This window comes from Oncorhynchus clarkii, chromosome 11, assembly GCF_045791955.1.
Source record: "Oncorhynchus clarkii lewisi isolate Uvic-CL-2024 chromosome 11, UVic_Ocla_1.0, whole genome shotgun sequence".
In the NCBI taxonomy this organism is placed as follows: Eukaryota; Metazoa; Chordata; class Actinopteri; order Salmoniformes; family Salmonidae; genus Oncorhynchus; species Oncorhynchus clarkii.
Genome location: NC_092157.1, coordinates 20,058,240 through 20,080,358, shown reverse-complemented (window position 1 = coordinate 20,080,358; position 22,119 = coordinate 20,058,240). Strand labels below are relative to the sequence as shown.

Genomic DNA, 22,119 nt, shown 5'->3' with positions numbered 1-22,119 from the left:
CTAGTCATGCTATAGATCAGGGGTGGGCAATTCCAGTCCTCGAGGGCTTGATTGGTGTCACAGTTTTGCCCCAGCACCAGCTAACACAAATGTCATATTATGACTATGTACAATGTTATAATGATGTGCAAATAGTTAAAGTACAAAAGGGAAAATAAATAAACATAAATATAGGTTGTATTTAGAATGAGGTTGCCCGTTTCTTGTGCAAGGCTATGCTCACTGAGTTTGTACACCTTTCAAAGATTTATTTCCTTTTGGGTCAGTCACGGTGGCCATGTATTCATGTATACCTGACTCCAATAATGACCTAATCATGGTCTTCAGTTGGGGGGAGAAGGGGGGAGAAGAAAGGAGGTGGGAGGGGAGGGGAGAGGCTGGTGTGTTCAAAGGCACTAAGGATCCTTTGCCTGGTGTTGGGAGGAGGCTCCGAATTTAGATAAAGGGCAGCTGGTCAGGACGGGAGATGGAGATGAGGAGGAGGAAGATGAGTCTGAGGAAGAGGACAATGAGGAGGCTTTCTTTTCAGACTCCTCCACAATGGGTCCAGAGCTGACAGCCAGCCAGTCAGGCAGAGGGGTCAAAGTACACAGTGAGGGAACTGCCAAGGTTCCTGAATGAGACTAAAGGGAAAAAGGTTCATCTTGAAGCTTTTTTTGCGACCCGGGAAAGTTTTGTAAGATCAGTACAACATGCTATGAAAAATGAGGGGCATGGTGTCTTCTCACCCAGCAAACGTTTTAGGTTGAGGAAGTGGGTCACAACCATGCGTAAGGGTCTACCTTCAGATGCTTTTTAGATGAATAGTTCTTATCTGGCACTGGGATTTTTTTAGCTTTACAATTGGTCTCTGTCTCTGCTGGCTTTTCTCCCACTTCTTATGGAGACTCTTCGGGTAGGCTCGCTCAATATAAATGGCGCCAGAGATGCGGGAAACAGGAGTGTGTTGGGTGAATATGTAAAACAAAAATAGTACAGGTTTTGTTTCTGCCGGAGACGTGGGACACCCATGGCGCAGCGGTCTAAGGCACTGCATCTCAGTGCTAGAGGCGTCACTACAGACACCCTGGTGCGAATCCAGGCTGTATCACAACCAGCTGTGATTGGGAGTCCCATAGGGCGGAGCACAATTGGCCCAGTGTCATCCGGGTTTGGCCGGTGTATGCCATCATTGTAAATAAGAATATGTTCTTAACTGACTTGCCTAGTTAAATAAGGTTAAATACATTTAAACAAATTGTGAATGAAGTCAATTGGGGGCTCTGATGGAAAGGGACAAGTGTGCTGAGCTATGGAGAAAATGTTAGTGCAGGGGTGGCAGTCCTGTTTGCACCGGATCTGACTGTAAAAATGTGTTCCTCGAAGGAGGTGTGTAGGGGTAGACTACAAGTAGTAGAAGCAGAAATTAAAAACAGGGGTTTTGTCCTAATAAATGTGCATGTGCCTCACAAAGGGAGCGAGAGGGTGTCGTTTGGGTGTCTTAGAAAGGAAGTCTCACAGGTAGCGCATGAGGAGATACTGGTGGTCGGCGGGGACTGGAATTGTACGATAGATTTTATGAAAGATAGAAATGGGGAGGAACATCATTCAGGCTCAGTGGGGGTGATAAGCAACATCATTAAGCAGTTCGCTCCTGGTGGATGTTTGGAGATCTAGACATCACAAGACAGCATACATGGGTGAAGGTCTTTGGGACTAGGGTGAAAGTAGCCAGACAGAGCAATAGACTGTTGGGCGCTACCATTCTCCCGGTGTGTTTTTCGGATCACCACATAACAGTGGCTCAGCTGTCTATTTAACCAGGGCCTCTGTAGGCATCCTATTGGAAGTTTAATGTAAAGCTTTTATAAGATGCCACTTTTTGCTCAGGTTTCCAGACTTTTTGGGAAAGTTGTGGGCAGCACAGAGAGGAGTTTGAGTCAATTTTGGGATGCGGGAAAAGTCCAAATTCAGCTTTTCTGTCAACAGTATACAGCTCTCTCATCCTCAGAGGCTATGAGAGTATTGGGGGAACTTGAGCGTAGTATCAGTGAAGTGGAAGTAGAGCTGGTGTGGGTGGCAAGGCAATGTAGGCCTCCAGGCTAATTTAGATGAATTACGTAGGGACCTTGGCAGTTTCTTCAAGGTTAAAGCAAAGGGAGCACTTGTAAGAGCTAGGTTCTCCATGCTCAAGGAGATGGATGCTCCCAGCTCCTTCTTTTTTGGTTTGGAAAGACAGAGCGGTGAAGCCGAGGGTATGCATTGTCTACGGCTGTTGGATGGGTGGATGACCTCTGTGGTTGGTGAGATGCGGGAGGGGACTGTGGAGTTTTATACTGAGTTGTATAGGGCAGAATTGTGTGATCCTATGTGTGGTCAGGTTTTGTTTGCAGAACTCTGTAAGCTCTCTCTGGCACTGATGGATGAAATGGACATTCCCCATGAACTGGCAGAGGCCATAACCAAGATGTCCCCCGGCCGAGCACCGGGGGTCGAAGGAAAAAATTCTGGAGAATAATAAAGACTCTATAGTACACAAGGACCAGACTTTTGCGTACCGGGTCGCTCAATCGCGGACAACTTGTCCTTAATAAGGGACATGTTAGACTTATCAAGACTTTCTAATGTGAACTCTGACTGGTCTCTTTAGACCAAGAGAAGGCTTTTGATAGAGCGGACCATGATAATCTGTTTAATGTGATGTTTGGGGAAAGGTTTTTGGTTCTTGTGTGAAGATGTTGTATGCTGGGGCGTCATGTATGGTCAAGGTGGGAGTGGGGCTCAGTAGGCCAGTCTGGGTTAGACGGGGCATCAGACAATGATTCCATCTATCGGGGCAGTTATATACACTAGCCATTGAGCCTTTTTTGGGCCTCCTACGCAGGAGACTGCAGGGAATGTGCTGGACAGGCATATCAATGTTGGCGTATGCAGATGACGTTTCTGTGATGGGCAGGGATGGGCAGGATATGCAGCTACTAGAGACTAGTCTGAATGTGTACGAGGGAGCTTTGTCAGCTAAGGTGAACTGGGGCAAGAGCAAGCTCTGTTATTTGGGGCATGGAGGGATAGCCCCCCCCCCCCCCCCCCTCTGCTTCCAGGGGGTTTGCAGTGGGGTTGTGAAGGGCTTAACATTTTGGGGGTGTACCTGGGCTCACAGAGGTGGGTCAAGAAGAACTGGGAGTGGCTGTCACAGGCAGTGGTGTCAAGACTGGCCAGGTGGCTCCTGTCCGAAATGTTATATAGCGGGAGGGTGCTGATAATCAACAACCTGGCAGCATCCTCCCTGTGGTATAAACTGGCCGTCCTCCACCCCCCCCCCTGCCGGTCTCATCGAAGACCTGCAACGCAAGCTGGCGGATTTTTTTCTGGCACTTCACGAAAGAGGACAGGGCCTGGTGGAATTGGAGAGCATGGTGGCTGCATTCCGACTATAGGCGTCGCAGAGACTTCTGTACCATACTGAGGTCGGCTGGAGAGAACCAGCATGCGTGCTGCCGAGGAGAGCTGGTGGATTAGGGTTGGACTAGCAGATCTTCCTCATGAGGCTGGAGAGGCTGAGTACAGCAGGTCTCTCTGATTTTTTTCTCTGCGGTTCTGAGGGCCTTGCAGCTGCTAAGGGCTGTCGGTGTGGGAGGAGCCTATCTTCCACAATTCAGTCATACTTTTGAGATCGGTTCAATCGGCCACCCTGCAGAAGCGACTGATGGCAGCGGGTTTACTAAGGCTGGGTGACCTGCGGCTGCTGGGGGAGGAGGAGTGGAAAACCTCGGAAGTTCTGGCACAACAAAAATGACTACCATCTCTTAGGCTGTAGATATTCCAGACCACGTATTCACCCTGCACACCCTAATTGACAAACAAACAAACCAAAACAAAGGCAAAGTTTTCTCATGCTTTGTTGATTTCAAAAAAGCCTTTGACTCAATTTGGCATATGAGGGTCTGCTATACAAATTATTTGAAAGTGGTGTTGGGGGAAAAACATACAACATTATAAAATCCATGTACACACACACATTTCTTTCCACAGGGCCATGTGGTGAGACAGGGATGCAGCTTAAGCCCCACCCTCTTCAACATACAGTATATATCAACGAATTGGCGAGGGAACTATAACAGTCTGCAGCACCTGGCCTCACCCTAATAAAATCTGAAGTCAAATGTCTACTGTTTGTTGATGATCTGGTGCTTCTGTCCCCAACCAAGGAGGGCTCACAGCAGCACCTAGATCTTCTGCACAGATTCTGTCAGACCTGGGCCCTGACAGTAAATCTCAGTAAGACAAAAATAATGTTGTTCCAAAAAGGTCCAGTCGCCAGGACCAGAAACACAAATTCCATCTAGACACCGTTGCCCTAGAGCACACAACACACTATACATACCTCGACCTAAACATCAGTGCCACAGGTAACTTCCACAAAGCTGTGAACAATCTGAGACACAAGTCTGCTCACCAACCAATAATACACTAAATGGGACAAATACCAAATTGAGACTCTGCATGCAGAATTCTGTAAGAATATCCTCTGTGTACAACGTAAAACACCAACTAATGCATACAGAGCAGTTTTAGGCCGATACCCGCTAATTATCAAAATCCAGAAAAGAGACGTTATAAATTCCACAACCACCTAAAAGGAAGCGATTTCCAAACCTTCTATAACAAAGCCATTACCTACATAGAAATTAACCTAAAGAAAAGTCCCCTAAGCAAACATAAACAGACCCCACAGAGCCCCAGGACAGCAACACAATTAGACTCAACTAATCATGAGAAAACAAAAATATTACTTGACACATTAGAAAGAAAAAAACAGAGCAAACTAGAATGCTATTTGGCCCTAAACAGAGAGTACATTGTGGCAGAATACCTGACCATTGTGACTGACCCAATCTTTTTTTTGAAAACTCTGTTTATTACGTTTTACAAACACACACACACACACACCCAATGCTCGTATTCTCACACACACACGCACACACACACACACACACACACAGACAAGACAACACAAAGCAATATAAATAATATACTCAACTAGAAAAAAATACAAATAATACATTTTTAAAAAAAATAGCTTTAAAGATACCATACTTTAGACAAGTTAAACACACCAGGCAGAAGGCTACAAAGGTTAAAGGGCAATCTATAGTACAGGGACAGAGCAAACACCTCACCATTGTTCCTGTAAACAGTCAAGGGATAGGGGTGGAGAAATGCAACCACTCACAGACAGTCATGGCCACAGACCGACCATCCACTGGACCAAAAATAAAACGTTTGCAATGCTTTAAAATAAAAAAAGGAATAATAATAATTGTATCTAGACGTGAACAAAATGTAAAAATAAATCAAATAAAAAAACAAGGAAAAATGAGCCCAAGCCTCATTAAACAGTTTGGGGTTCCCACGTGAATTTGATTGATTTTTTTCTAGTTTCAGAGAGCACAACACATCTCTCACCCAATATTTATAAGATGGGGGAGCTGCCATCTTCCAGTTCTGTAGTATTAGCTGTCTAGCTAAAAGAGTTGTATAAGCAACAGTGTCCAACTGGATTCTTGACAGGGGGGTACCTATGGGCAGTTCTCCAAAAAGGTCTGTAAGGGGAGGCGGATCTATAACAGTGTCATATATATCAGAGAAACATTTAAATATTCATTCCCAGAAACCTGACAGTTTATGACAGCTCCAAAACATATGCAACAGTGTGGCTGGTTCCACCTTACATCTGACACAGTTAGGATCAAAATCAGAGAATATTCTTCCAAGTTAGGCCCCAGACCAGTGGATACACCTTGAATTGAATTAGGCTGTGTCTAGTGCTAAAAGAGGACGAATGCACCCTGTGCAGCACAGATTCCCAGGTGTCTTCCCCAAGTTCCTCCCCCAAATCCTTTTGCCATCGAGTCTTTAAAGGCACCAAAGAAGGGTTCTGTAAGTCATGAATGATTGCATATACATCTGAAATTGCAACCCTAGGAAGCTTGTTCATCTCCAAGATGGTCTCTATAGCTGTATTCGCAGGCCTATGGGGAAATGCAGGTGTGTTAGCTCTGACAAAGTTCCTAGTCTGGAGATAGTGGAAAAAGTGGGATTGGGGGAGGTTGAACTTTTCCTGTAGCTGAGCAAAAGAGGCAAATGTATCATCAAATAATAATTGGGCTAGTGAGGAGAGGCCTAGTGAGTGCCAGATGGCAAAAGCTCCATCATTCAGAGATGGAGGAAATAAAATCTTATGATTAATTGGGCCTGATAGAGAAAAGCCTCGGAGGCTAAAGGCTGAACGGAACTGATTCCAAATTTTAAGAGACAATTGGGTTGAATTGGGTTGACATACCTTTTTCCTCTGGACACTGGGAGAGACGAGCACAACACAGAAGAAAGTGCAGCAGGTTTACACGATTCAGACTCCATCTGGACCCAGAGTGGTCTAGGGCCAGTAGGATCAGTCTGCAGCCAGTACAGAAGGGCTCTGAAATTTGCAGCCCAATAGTATGTCTGAAAATTTGGTAGAGCTAAACCCCCAATGACTTAGGCTTCTGTAAATGTTTTCTACCAATCCGTGGTACCTTGCCATCCCAAATAAAATGCATGAATGTTTGATCCAGTGAAATAAAAAAAGATTTTGGAATAAAGATGGGTAAACATTGAAATAAATATAAACATTTGGGCAACACGCTCATTTTAATGACATTAATCCTTCCGATAAGAGAACGAGTAAAATATTTTTCAAACTGTGCTAGAGCAACAAAGATTTCCTGAAACAAATTTTAATATTTCCTTGTCACTTTAACTCCCAAGTAGGTGAATTGATCCCGGACAATCCTAAACTGAGAACTTGTAAAAGAGCACTTTAAAGCACCCTTGTTTACAGGAAAAAGCTCACTCTTTTTTCAGCTTGTACCCTGAGATTGTTCAAAACTTTTAAAGAACAGATAAGGCACGTGGCAATGAGATATCAGGGTTAGAGATAAACAAAAGGAGGTCGTCAGCATTTAGCGAGACTTTCTGCTCTAAGCCCGTCCTGATTATTCCTTGAATGGCATCATTAGAGCATAGTGCAATGGCGAGAGGCTCGATTGCCAAAGCAAACAACAAGATGGAGAGTGGACAACCCTGTCTGGATCCGCGGTGCAAGGGAAAATAGAGGACAAGTTGTTACTCCGTACTGAAGCCATGGGGGAAAAATAAAGAATCTTTATCCACGCAATGAATTTGGGGCCAAAGCCAAATCTCTGAAGGGCAGCTGTTAGGTAATCCCACTCAACGCGGTCAAACGCTTTTTCCGCATCAAGTGAGACCACCACCTCCGGGTCCTCCGACGCTGGGGAGTACAGTATATTCATAAGGCGCATAATATTGAAAAACAAATGCCTATTTCTCACAAAGCCAGTCTGGTCAGAGTGTATTACTTGGTGCAGCGAGCCTTCCATACGGATGGCTAAAAGCTTGGCTAGGATTTTGTAATCACAGTTTAAAAGCGAGATTGGGCGATAGGATCCACATTCCAGGGGGTCTTTGTTTTTCTTTAATAGTAATGAAATTGAATCCTGATAAAGACTAGGCGGTAGCTTTGAGGTATTAAGGCACTCTGCAAATAGTTGAGACAAGAATGGCCAAAGCAGACCAGAAAACGTCCTGTAAAAACTCTGCAAATAGTCGAGACAAGAATGGCCAAAGCAGACCAGAAAACGTCCTGTAAAATTCTGTTGGAAAACCGTCCGGAGCCGGTGATTTACCACTTTTCATTGCAGACACTGCTTTTGCAATCTCCTCAGGTGTAAATTCTTCTTCTAGACAGTCATGGGAGTCTGTATCAATTGAAGGCATATTCAAGCCATTAAAGAAGGAATCAATCAGCAAAGGGTCTTGAGGGGATTCAGAGGTGTATAGCGCAGAGTAAAATTGTTTGAATTGATCATTGATCTCTTTATGTATAACTGTGATGGCACCAGACGGGGTCCTTATTTGTAGGATTAAACGTGAGGCCTCAGATTTACGGATCTGATGTGCAAGGAGTTTACTGGCCTTGTCGCCTTGTTCATACACTCTGTACCGAGCTCGCAAGAGTAACTGTTCAGCTTGCCTGGTAGAAAGCTCATCAAATTCAGGTTGGAGTAGTTGGCGCTGTTTATGCAGATCAGAGGAAGGATCTGTAGGATACTTCTCATCCAATGTGGCTATGGACTCGCTCAGGTCCTGAAGTCGCTGAGAGCGAACTCTGTTTTGGTTGGCTGTATAAGAAATAATTTGGCCACGTAGGTATGCTTTGAGAGACTCCCATATGGTAGAGCAGGACATACCTGGTGTTGAATTAGTTTCTAGGAATAAGGTGATTTCAGAATAAATGAAATTGACAAACTCCTTATCTGAGAGTAAAATGGGGTTAAGACGCCATTGATAACACATAGGAGGTCGCTGGGGAAACTCTAGTTCAAACACTAATGGTGAATGGTCAGAAATAACAATACTCTCGTAAGTACACTGCCGAAGGTTAGGCAGAAGTTTTTTGTCCAAAAATAAGTAATCAATCCGGGAGTTTGTTTGATGAACATGAGAATAAAAGGAATACTGTCTATCTGTAGGATGTAGGAAATGCCAGGCCTCAAACATTGAAGAAAGGACCATCTGAAGAAAGGATTGAATAAGTAGGGCACATTTAGATGGGCCTGTAGTTGTTCGTGAGGACTTGTCAAGAACTGGGGACATTTTACAGTTGAAATCCCCCCCGAAAATCAACAAATGAGAATCTAAATTGGGTATAGCAGACAAAAAGGAAGAAATGAAACTTGTGTCATCCAAATTGGGAGCATAAACACTAGCCAAATCAAGCGGGGTAGAAAACAGTTTACCGGTTACTATGACGTATCGTCCCTTAGGATCAGCAATAACCTCAGAAGCTACAAAGGGAGTAGCTTTATCAACCAAAATGGCAGCACCTCCTGATTTACTATGAAAGTTAGAGTGGAACACTTGACCAACCCAGTCCCTACGCATCCTAAAATGCTCACCAGTCCTCAAGTGAGTCTCTTGTATAAATGCAACATTTGCATTCAAACCCTTTAAGTGTGTCAACACCCTCTTACGCTTCACCGGGTTATTAACCCCTTTGATGTTCCACGAAATGTACTTGATCGCATTATTTCGGCCCCCCTGGGCGTTCCGGTTATACAACCCTGTCGTTAGAGCATAGAATGGAAAAACAATGAGCGCACAAAAACCCCAGAATAACTTGTCTCAGAGTAATAATGTACGGTGGAAAATGTTTGGAAAAAGTACAGAAAAAAAAACTAAAAAGACAGAATGACAACATTAGAACTGAACAATACAACCGGTAATGGGGGTGTTGTGAGCCGGTAATGGGGGTGTTTGAACGGCCAAAGGGGGAGGGGCCACCAATGTTTCCGCCACTGAAGGTGACGGCAGAGACTGGGGACTGGCAAGGGGGATGGAGGACTTGTTGGATTTTAACACTCCGAGCCTCTGAGGGGGTGGGAGGTAAAGCCTTCTACAAGCTCTGCATTAAGGTGAGAACATTAGGAGCCTAACAGGAGTAAAGGCACATCAGTGGCAGGGAGTATGTGGGGTGAAGAGTATGGTGGGTTTTAGGTGGAGGGGGCTCTACAAACTCCCAGTACCAAAGAGGTCAGGGGACCTCCAGTGGAGGGTTCTACATGGAGCCTGGCCACTAGTAGCTGGTTGGCAAATGTGGGTTGTTGAATTTTCTGTTTGCTCAGGTAAAGTTAGCTATTTGGCTAACAAGGAGGAGCAGGGTCAAAGGTGGGGGGATAACAGACCCTTTACTATTATTTAATGGGGTGGTCTCTGCACGCCTTAGGGTGGAATTTGAGTTATATAAAATTATTAAAAAGTGTGGAGATGTTTCAGAAGATATTGTGTGTTTAGCTGGGGAAGATGGGTTGGATATATGATTGTAGAAGTAGTTAGGTTTTGATTATTGAGATGTATGTTGTTGTTTTGTATCGTGGGGTAGAGGGCAAGGTGAGTATACAGCACCAGGGATATTTGCTTTTTGAAGGTGGGTGGGGGTGGTGAGGTTTTAATGAAATGAGGATGTATCATTAAAGAAAGACAAAAAGTCAAAAGTCTCTCTCTCTCTCCCCCTTCTTTCTCTCTCTCTCTTTCTTCCTATCTCTGCTCTCTCTCTGCTCCCCCCCTCTCTCTCTCTCTCTTCCTCTCTCTGCTCTCTCTCTCTCTCTGCTCCCCACCCCCTATCTCTCTCTGCCCCCCCCCTCTCTCTCTTTCTCTCTCTCTCTCTCTCTGCCCCCCCTCCCCTTTTAATGAAATGAGGATGTATCACTAAAGAAAGACAAAAAGTCAAAAGTCTCTCTCTCTCCCCCCCTTCTTTCTCTCTCTCTCTCTCTCTCTCTCTTTCTTCCTATCTCTGCTCTCCCTCTCTCTCTCTCTCTCTGCTCCCCACCCTCTCTCTCTCTCTCTCTCTTTCTTCCTCTCTCTGTGCTCTCTCTCTGCTCCACCCCCCCCCCATTCTCTCTCTCTTGCCCCCCCCCCTCTCTCTCTCTCTCTCTCTCTCTCCATTCACCAGAGTATGTTTCTCTCATTGAGATGTCTTCCAATTTAGACCGTCGACTGGGTTCAGTTACCAATAAGAGAAGGGCAGACGCTATTTCAGTTCCCGCCAAAGCAGTGTCACATCAAGCATTCTCTCTCCTGTTGTTAAAATGCTCTTAGCATTTTTTAAATTAGCCGGAAATGTAACCATTACATGGCTCATATCACCTGTGGTTTTGAATGTCACATCATTTCTTTCCAGTTAGCCCGTACGGCCGGGCCGTCATTTGTAATACATTGCTATCGAAATTCTGCACTGTTTTCTGTTTTATACAAATGGACATTTGTATATGAGTAACTATGTGTGTGTATGTGAATATTTATTTCTCTCTCTCATCATTCATCATCCATTTCCCAGCTAAAGTATGTGTTTTGTCCCTTGTGGATTATACTTTTAAAAAATCATGCTGTCTTTTTATTTATATATCTCCTTATTTGGATCTCAGAGTGTCCATATCTACATATCTGTAGTGACTACATTATTATTTATTACCCTTGTGGATATACCGTACATGAGTATATGGTTTAGTCAAACTTCCTGTTTGTGTATAGTTATCTCTCCCTCCATCCGCCTCAACTTTCTCCCCCCTATTCAAACTCCCTCCCTGTATTCCATCTCTCTCGATCTCTCTCCTCCTCTATCCTTCGTTCTTTTCTATTTACCTCCAACATAGTTCTAAGTATTTTCTTCCTCCTCTCTGTATTTTCCCCAGGTGCGTAATGTGACAGTAGATGGAGGGTTTGGGTCCTGGTCAGGCTGGGGGGCCTGTAGCAATACTGATGGAGGCAGTGCTGGGTCCTGTCTGTGTCGGACCAGGGCGTGTGATAACCCCACACCCCAGTGTGGGGGTCAGTCCTGTCATGGACTCAACGTGGAGGTGGCCAACTGCTCCAGGTATATGTCTGTCCTGTCTGTCCTGTCTGTCCTGTCTGTCCTGTCTGTCCTGTCTGTCTGTCTGTCTGTCTGTCTGTCTGTCTGTCTGTCTGTGTCTTGTCTGTCTGTCTGTGTCTTGTCTGTCTGTCTGTGTCTTGTCTGTCTGTCTGCCTGCCTGCCTGCCTGCCTGCCTGCCTGCCTGCCAGCCTGCCTGCCTGCCTTTTCATTTGTATTTGTCAATCTGCCCTTTTCTCACAAAGACACCACAAGCTTACAGTTCATGTTATGGATAATACATGAAATAGAGTATATATTTCATTCGACAACAGAAAGATTTTCCCAATAGCAAGCATTCTATCTTTCTCCAGCGTCTCTCTCGTTGTGTGTGTAACCCTGTGGTCTGTGTTTCTCTATAGGAATGGAGCGTGGACCCCGTGGACTCTGTGGGCTCCCTGCAGTACCAGTTGTGGCATTGGCTTCCAGGTCCGCCAGAGGTCCTGCAGCAACCCCACTCCGCGCCACGGAGGACGAGTGTGTGTGGGGCAGAACCGAGAGGAGAGGTACAGGACTCATACACATGTACACACGCACATAGCCACTTATACTCAACCGTAAATCCACACAAGATCACCTCACACGGTCCCCTTGCTGGTGTGAGTGTCACAGAAGTCTTGAGTCCTTCATCTAGCCAGTCATACATTATAATGTAAAATATATGGCTGGAAGAAATTACTCGCTGTTGTCATAATCACTTCTGTCCGACTCTGACAGCCAATTAAGAGAGAGAGGGATGTTTCTGAGCCTGGTAATTATCTGAGCTCCACACAGACGAGGGAAGCTGCATTCCTTCTGAAGCTCTGGATCCTCTGCTTTGGTCTGGAATAATCACCTCCAAAAAAATATGTTTTGAAGGTTTCTAAGCAACCGATGTGGCCCTCTGAAATATGGGATTTGCAGAGAAAGAAAGTGAGAGAAGAAAAATAAAAGTGAGAGAACATGAAACAGTGCAGGTAGAGAAGGTCAACACGTCTACAGGTTGTTTGAAGTGAAACTTCTTTACCTGAAACTTTACAACAAAGTAAATAATAATATGAGAATAACTTCAGACAGATTCCTTAGTGTCTGGGAACTTTGTTCCTCTATATGTCATTTATACATGGTCCATTTCATCATAGTGAAACATGGGGGACTTGGGCATTCTTTATATGAGACTCCAGCTTCTTTTAGCTACCCAGACATCATGCTGCTAATTTCATTGACCACCTCTGGGGGGAGGGAAAGAGGGAGGGGGATAGATAGCGAGAGAGAGCGACGCACACACTGAGAGCATCAGCTCCTGAGTTCTGCTGAAAAAATATAGAATTAGAGTTGGATAAATACAGGATACTAACCTCAACATCAAAACCTTCAATCCAAATCACAATTCCACACCAAAAACCTTGATTTAAGACAAAATGACCTGAATGGACTATTACTACCAAGGACTATCAAGAAAAATACTTCTAACAAACCAAAACCTGCAGAAGAAACACAGCAGAACCTGGAAATTCCATCTGCAACAACACTGAGTGAGTAAAGTTCAGTCTGAATTTACTTCTGAAGGCTAAAAGGAAAAGACAATAATCTGGAGGGAATTTCTATGTAAAGCTTCATAAATAAGGCTACAAAGTACCAAGCTGCTAGGAAAGAAACTGAACTGATCAATTATCACTTAAGTGTGAAGTGAGAGGAGGCGAAAACTCTTGAGCCTAACAATGGCAGGAGAGTTCCCCAGCTCCCCCATCCACCCAAATGTAGAGGCCTTGGAGCCCCCATGGCTTATCCCTGTCCAGAGGTTATTAGAATACAGTACCCCATGGATATTAAAAATACACTGCAAGGAATAAGTACAAAAAAAAGCTCCTCAAGAACAATCCAGAAACACTATTTGCTGACTGCTACAAAGAGGGGAACATAAGCAACTTAATTTTCCACACAGACCATCCCCTGGCATGGCACAGTGCTACAAAGGCACACTAGCCCTATGTCAAGAGACGGCAGTCTGAGAGAGCTGTCTGCTCTACGGACTGAGGTGAGAGAACTTAGAGGCACACATGGCACTGAATGAAGAGGTGAACGCTGAGGTGTGACAGAGAGCCGGACACTCCCACAGAGAAGCCAGACCCCGACTCCAACACAACAATGGGACAGACAACACAGGACCCACCAACCCCTCCTAACAGCCCCCCTGTCAGCTCCCCTGATTTCTGTCTTGACAACCCCAACACATCCACTGAGAACAGACCAAAGCCAGAGATTGTGCTCCTCATTGACTCAAATGGCAAATACATTCAAGAGGATCAACTTTTTCACAAACACACTGTTGCTAAACTCTGGTGACCAAACACTAGGCATGCCCTGGAGCTGTTGTCAGGGGACAGACTAGGGTCCCCAGCCACATCATAATTCACATGGGCACAAATGACCTGAGGACGCAGCAGGAAAGGATAGCCACAGCACTCAAGGGAGTGATTGAAAAAACATCTTCCACATTCCCCAAAGCACAAGTGGTTATCTCCACCCTGCTATCACAAAAATATGTTCACCCTGCCACCATACAGAAGGTGAATGCAAGCATTTCACAAGACTGTGCCTCAAAACCTAATGTATACCTGGCCCACCACTCCACCCTGGACTTTACGACCAGGTCTACCTCTACAAGGCAGCCATCCCATTGTTTGCCAGGACCCTGAAGGACCCTCAACCGTAGCTCCAGCACCTCACACAGGAGCAACAGAGAATGGACACCCCTCCGAGACCAGCAAGACACCCTCCCAGACCTGCAAGACCCCCTCCTGAAGGACCTGCACTGAGACAACCCATGCCAAGAGGAACTACACCCAGACCACAGCATCACCAGCCACACCCCAACCAGCTAAGACCACCCCAAGCAAACCCTGGCCACACTCTATATAGGCCCCCACATATCAGACGTATGCCCCTTCTGTCCACCCCATGCCCCACGCCCCTGCGACAAGGACCTCAACATGACAGCAGGACATATGCCCAAGCCGTGAGCAGAGCAACAGGCCCAAACCCCAATATTACACTCGCCCATATCTCATTCTGCGACCTAAGAGGTATGTATCAGATGCTCAACATGCTCTGCTCACACCTACTGTGATGGTCCGGGCCTAAACCACACAAAAACAACACTAGACACTATGGAACACAAAGCTTTTACTATCTCATCCTGGAATATACAAGGTCTAAGGTCATCTGTCTTTGGCCTAAAGAGCAGGAACACAGACATCATCAAAGAAATTGGAAAAACAGACATTGCCATCCTACAAGACACATGGTACAGAGAAGATGGACCCACTGATTACCATCTAAGTTACAGAGAGCTGGTAGTCCCTTCCACCAAACTACCAGGTGTGAAACAGGAAAGATATTCAGGGGATATGCTAATTTAGTAGACCTAACCCACTCTATTAAATTAGTCAAAACAGGAACATTTTGCATCTGGCAAGAAATTAAAAAGGGTATTATCTAATCAGAGAAAAATGTCCTCATGTGTGCTATGTATATACCCCCAATAGAATCCCCATACTTTAACAATGACAGCTTCTCCATCCTAGAGGGGGAGATCAACCATTTCCAGGCCCAGGGACATGTACTAGTCTGTGGTGACCTAAATGCCAGAACTGGACAAGAACCTGACACCCTCAGCACACGAGGACAAACACCTACCTGGATGTGACAACATTACCTCCCCCATATACCCCCTAGATGTAACGGATGTGAAATGGCTAGCTTAGTTAACGGTGGTGCGCGCTAAATAGCGTTTCAATCGGTGACGTCACTTGCTCTGAGACCTTGAAGTAGTAGTTCCCCTTGCTCTGCAAGGGCTGCGGCTTTTGTGGAGCGATGGGTAACGATGCTTCGTGGGTGACTGTTGTTGATGTGTGCAGAGGGTCCCTGGTTCGCGCCTGGGTATGGGCGAGGGGACGGTCTAAAGTTATACTGTTACATAGACACAACTACGACAACATAACCAACAAAAACTGGTCACAACTCCTGCAGCTCTGTCTGACTGGGTATGTTCATAGTCAATGGTAGGCTTCAAGGGGGCTCCTATGGTAGGTACACATATACAGTTGAAGTCGGAATTTTACGTACACCTCAGCCAAATCCAATTAAACTCAGTTTTTCACAATTCCTGACATTTCATCCTAGTAAAAATTCCCTGTCTTAGGTCAGTTAGGATCACCACTTTATTTTATTTTTTTGTCAGAATAAATGTAGAGAGAATTATTTATTTCAGCTTTTATTTCTTTCATCACATTCCCAGTGGGTCAGAAGTTTACATACACTCAATTTGTATTTGGTAGCATTGCCTTTAAATTGTTTAACTTGGGTTACAAGTTTTGGGTAGCCTTCCACAAGCTTTCCAATAATAAGTTGAGTGAATTTTGTCCCATTCCTCCTGACAGAGCTGGTGTAACTGAGTCAGGTTTGTAGGTCTCCTTGCTCGTACACACTTTTTCAGTTCTGCCCAAAAATGTTCTATGGGATTGAGGTCAGGGCTTTGTGATGGCCACTCCAATACCTTGACTTTGTTGTCCTTAAGTCATTTTACCACAACTTTGTAAATATGCTTGGGGTCATTGTCCATTTGGAAGACCCATTTGCGACCAAGCTTTAACTTCCTGACTGATATCTTGAGATGTTGCTTCAATATATCCACATAATTTTCACCCCTCATGATGCAATCTATTTTGTGAAGTGCACCAGTCCCTCCTGCAGCAAAGCACCCCACAACATGATGCTGCCACCCCCATGCTTCACTGTTGGGATGGTGTTCTTCGGTTTGCAAGCCTCCCCCTTTTTTCTGCAAACATAATGATGGTCATTATGGCCAAACAGTTCTATTTTTGTTTCATCAGACCAGAGGACATTTCTCCAAAAAGTACGATCTTAGTCCCCATGTGCAGTTGCAAACCGTAGTCTGGCTTTTTTTATGGCGGTTTTGGAGCAGTGGCTTCTTCCTTGTTGACCGGCCTTTCAGGTTATGTCGATATAGGACTCGTTGTACTGTGGATATAGATACCTCTGTACCTGTTTCCTCCAGCATCTTCACATGGTCCTTTGCTGTTGTTCTGGGATTAATTCCTTTACACTTGTGTGTATAAGGTAGTTGTTGTGGAATTGTTAGGTTATATTACATGTTAGATATTACTGCATGGTCGGAACTAGAAGCACAAGCATTTTGCTACACTTGCATTAACATCTGCTAACCATGTGTATGTGACAAATAACATTTTATTTGATTTGATATGCACTTTTCGCACCAAAGTAGGTTCAAACATCTCCTTCCTGAGCGGTATGACGGCTGCGTGGTCCCATGATGTTTATACTTGCATACCATTGTTTGTACAGATAAACGTGATACCTTCAGGCATTTGGAAATTGCTCCCAAGGATAAAACAGGCTTGTGGAGGTCTACAATTTGATTTCAGAGGTCTTGGCTGATTTATTTTATTTTTCCCTTGATGTCAAGCAAAGAGGCACTGAGTTTGAAGGTAGGCCTTGAAATACATCCACAGGTACACCTCCAATTGACTCAAATGATGTCAATTAGCCTATCAGAAGCTTCTAAAGCCATTACATTTTTCTAAGCTGTTTAAAGGCACAGTCAGCTTAGTGTATGTAAACTTCTGACCTACTGGAATTGTGATGCAGTGAATTATAAGTGATATAATCTGTCTGTAAACAATTGTTGGATAAATGACTTGTGTCAAGCACAAAGTAGATGTCCTAACCAACTTGCCAAAACTATAGTTTGTTAACAAGAAATATATGGAGTGGTTGAAAAATGAGTTTTAATGACTCCAACCTAAGTGTATGTAGACTTCTGACTTCACCTGTAGCTCATCTCTTGGCAGTAGTACTGTAGACTACTTTATCACTGATCTCAACCCAGAGTCTCTTAGAATGTTCACAGTCCACTGACACCCCTATCAGATCATAGCAAAATCACACACTACTTGACAGAGATTTGCTCAGTAATGAGGCATCAAAGACAAAGGAACTGAATAATATTAATAAATGCTATACTGTAGATGGAAGGAGAGTAGTGTGGAAATCTACCAAAAAACAATTAGGCATCAACGAATTCAATCCCTTCTAGACTATTTCCTGGACAGAATGTTTCACTATAATAGTGAAGGTGTAAACCTGACAGTAGAAAACCAAAACAGTATATTTGACCTCTCAGCTTCCCTATTAAAACGTTCAAGCAGACAACCTAAGAAAATGAAACAACAATGACAAATAGTTTGATGAAGAATGCAAAAACCTAAGAAAGAAATTGAGAAACGTATCCTTCCAAAAAGAAGACCCAGACAACCTGCGCCTACGGCTTCACTATGTTGATTCACTAAAACAATACAGAAATACACTGCGAAAAAAGAAGGAACAGCACGTTAAAAATCAGCTCAATGTAATTGAAGAATCCATAGAATCTAACCACTTCTGGGAAAATTGGAAAACTCTAAACAAACAACAACACGAAGAGTTATCTATCCAAAACGGAGATGTATGGATAAACCACTTCTCCAATCTTTTTGGCTCTATGACAAAGAACAAACAGCAAAAACATATACATGATCAAATACAAATCTTATAATCAACTATTAAAGACTTCCAGAACCCACTGTATTCCCCAATTTACATTGAATGAACTACAGGACAAAATACAAACCCTCCAACCCAAAAGGCCTGTGGTGTTGATGGTATCTTAAACGAAATTATAAAATATACAGACCACAAATTCCAATTGGCGACACTTATCTCTTTACATCATCCTCAGCTCTGGCAACTTCCCCAATATTCGGAACCAATGACTGATCACCCCAATCTACAAAAGTGGAGACATATTTGACCCTAATAACTACCATGTGATATGCGCTAACAGCAACTGTGGGACAATGCTCTGCATTATCATTAACAGCAGACTCGTACATTTCCTCAGCGAAAACAATGTACTGAGCAAATGTCCAATTAACTTTTTACCATGTTACTGTACAACAGACCATGTATTCACCCTGCACACCTTAATTGACAAACAAACAAACCAAAACAAAGGCAAAGTCTTGATTTCAAAAAAGCTTTAGACTCAATTTGGCACGAGGGCCTGCTATACAAATTGATGGAAAGTGGTGTTGGGGGAAAATCGTACGACATTATAAAATCCATGTAGACAAACAACAAGTGTGCAGTTAAAATTAGCAAAAAACACGCATTTCTTTCCACAGGGCCAGAGGGTGAGACAGGGATGCTGCTTAAGCCCCACCTTCTTCAACATACATTGGCGAGGGCACTAGAACAGTCTGCATCAGCCGGCCTCACCCTACTAGAATCTGAAGTCAAATGTCTACTGTTTGCTGATGATCTGGTGCTTCTGTCCCCAACCAAGGAGGGCCTACAGCACCACCTAGATCTTCTGCACAGATTATGTCAGACCTGTGCCCTGAATGTAAATCTCAGTAAGACAAAAATAATGGTGTTCCAAAAAAAGGTCCAGTTCCCAGGACCACAAATACAAATTCCATCTAGACACTGCTGCCCTAGAGCACACAAAAAAATGTAACATACCTTGGCCTAAACACCAGCTCCATGGGTCACTTCCACAAAGCTGTGAGCAATCTGAGAGACAAGGCAAGAAGGGCCTTCTATACCATTAAAAGGAACATAAAATTCGACATACCAATTAGGATCTGGCTATAATTACTTGAATCAGTTATAGAACCCATTTCCCTTTATGGTTGTGAGGTCGTGGGTCCACTCACCAACCAAGAATTCACAAAATGGAACAAACACCAAATTGAGATGAATTCAGAATTCTGTTCACAAACAGACCCCAGGACAGCAACACAATTAGACCTATCCAAATCATGAGAAAACAAAAAGATAATTACTCAACATATTGGAAAGAATTTTGTCAGTGAAAATTTATGGATTAAAAAGTACATTATTTTCTTTAGGAATGTAGTACAAGTAAAAGTTGTCAAAAATATAAATAGTTAAGTGCAGATGCCCCAAAAAATGTCTTAAGTAGTACTTTAAATAGTCTTTACTTAAGTACTTTACACCATTGGTAACAGGATTGGCTGTTGCATGCAATTTGAATTGCGTTTGAATTGCCTCATGTATCAGCAAATGTGCTTTAGATGATGTCACTTGGAACTTGCATCTGCAACAGAAATTGTGTCCAAATTGCTTTGTGTGACATCAACAATTTGTTCTCAGTCAACTTACCTGGTAAAATAAGAGTAGAATTAAAAAATTAAAAAATTATTTAAAAAATGTGACCGTGAGAAAAATGGAAAGAAAGTGTGAAAAAAACAGAGCTGAAAATGACTGAAGAGTTTCCATGGTGACTGAAGCAAGTTTTCAAGGTGAAAAAGAGACTGTAGATTTATGATTTGTTCGAGTGCACTCATAACTATGACTACCCTGCCCCCTCCATCTCTCTCTCTCTCTCTCCCTCAGTCTTTCACTCCTTGACCCTCTCTCCATCTCTGTTTCTTTCATACTACCTGCTCAGCCAATAAAACACCTTGAACAGTAGAGCTGTGAGAATGAGAGAATCCATCAGGGTCCTATAGTAGGGCTTGGTGGCTTTACACACTGTGGAGGGAGACACGTGTTAATTGATGAAATATGCTGTATCACTCTGATCTTGCGGTGGAGAAGGGTCTGTCTGTTCCAAAAGAGTAGATTTTCTTGATTCTGCTCATGCTCTGTCCGCTCGCGCACTCTCTCTCTCTCTCTCTCTCTCTCTCTCTCTCTCTCTCTCTCTCTCTCTCTCTCTCTCTCTCTCTTTCTCTCTCTCTCTCTCTCTCTCTCTCTCTCTCTCTCTCTCTCAATTCAATTCAATTCAAGGGGCTTTATTGGCATGGGAATTATGTGTTAACATTGTCTATCTCTCTTACTGTCCTCTCTCTCATTCTGTCTGCTCTATCTATCTATCTATCTATCTATCTATCTATCTATCTATCTATATCCTCTCATTTCTGTCCTAATTGAAAGGCAAACTGTCTTGACTTGTTAAAGGCATGTAGTGATTCCCACCGAATGCAAGTGCAGATGTACAGAACAAATGGTGTGGAATGTAGACTCAGCTATACGTTGGACCACTTTGATTTTGGGAGTGCGCTCTCCCTTTAATGCTAGGAATAGGGTGGAGGGTTTTTCTGCTGTGGCCGTAGAACCTCCTTTAATAGATATTCATCTCAGATGTACAGGCACACTTTATTTATAAAGCCTGATGGCTGTAGTTAGAGCTTAGGTGTAGCGTCAAAATACGGTGCAGAGCGTTCGGTTTTCTTGCTGGGGGGGGGGGCAGGGAGACCCAGCTCCTCTAAAACTATTGACAACTCTGTGCTGTTTTCAAGGGATTGTTTAATAAATGTTAACACTATTTGCTTTTAATATCATCACCTATTGAAGAGCATAGTCAGAACTACACATTTCCAATTTTTCCATGCAAAACAATTGCACACAGTTAGCTTTATCATCAGTTACAGAGCAAGTAACTACATGCTTTTCATAATCAGTAAGCATCAGTTGATTATGTCATTTTAGATACGTGAGGGTAGCCTCACGATATCTCTCAATATTGGCCACCATTAATTGAATATTTGAGTGATATAAAATAAACGTTAACTATAACTGACAAGTATGAGTGGTTTAGGTTCATTTCCCATCCTTTGTGGGCTCTGTCTGTCAAGCAACGAAGAACGTATTTGCCAATGTACTGTTAGCTGATGTTTACTTTGCAAGCTACCGGCAGAAGCTTTGTACAGTTGGCTAAAAATAGTGATAAGTAGAGGTAATGTACTTTTTTCTCCAACCACAGAGGTCTACCCAGCGAAGTTAGCGAACAATAAAATTATCCCGTTTTTAAGAGTATTTAATAACGATTGCACTTTGTCATCATAGGGTATTGTGTGTTATAGAGTATTGTAAAAAATGTATTCAGGCTTTAACACAACAAAAATGTGGAATAAGTCAAGGGGTATGAATACTTTCTGAAGGTGTAAAGTTGTGAAGCTCACCGCCATTGGACACTGGAGCAGTGGAAACGCGTTCCCTGGAGTGATGAATCACACCGAATCTGGGTTTGGCGCATACCAGGAGAGCGCTACCTGCCCAATGTATAGTGCCAACTGTCAAGTTTGTTGGGGGTGGAGAATTAGTCTGGGGCTGTTTTTCATGGGTCGTGCTAGGCTCCTTAGTTCCAGTGAACTACAGCATACAATGACATTCTAGACAATGACATTCTAGACGATTCTGTGCTTCCAACTTTGTGGCAACAGTTTGGGGAAGGCCCTTTGCTGTTTCAGCATGACAGTGCCCCCATGTATAAAGGTCCATACAGAAATGGTTTGTTGAGATCAGTGTGGAAGAACTTGACTGGCCTGCACAAAGCCCTGACCTCAACCCCATCGAACACCTTTGGGATGAACTCCATATTAATGCCCATGATTTTGGAATGAGACGTTTGAAAAGCAGGTGTCCACATACTTTTGGTCATGTAGTGTATATATCAATGATGAAAAGTCACTCTTTTCACACCCAACTGTCTGAGTACCTGGCCAGGGGCATCCCAGCAGTTTGTCCTT

At 43.6% G+C, this 22,119-nt stretch overlaps 1 protein-coding gene across 2 annotated transcripts in view; it reads left to right on the top strand.

Moving 5' to 3' along the window:
- The window catches only part of LOC139420340 (sema domain, seven thrombospondin repeats (type 1 and type 1-like), transmembrane domain (TM) and short cytoplasmic domain, (semaphorin) 5A), a 185,538-nt gene that overhangs the window by 114,276 nt on the left and 49,143 nt on the right, over positions 1–22,119 (top strand). For both annotated transcript variants that reach the window (XM_071170334.1, XM_071170335.1), the window contains 2 exons: positions 11,289–11,470; positions 11,866–12,009. In XM_071170334.1, the coding sequence (XP_071026435.1) occupies positions 11,289–11,470; positions 11,866–12,009 (326 nt within the window). The remainder of the gene's footprint in view (positions 1–11,288; positions 11,471–11,865; positions 12,010–22,119) is intronic.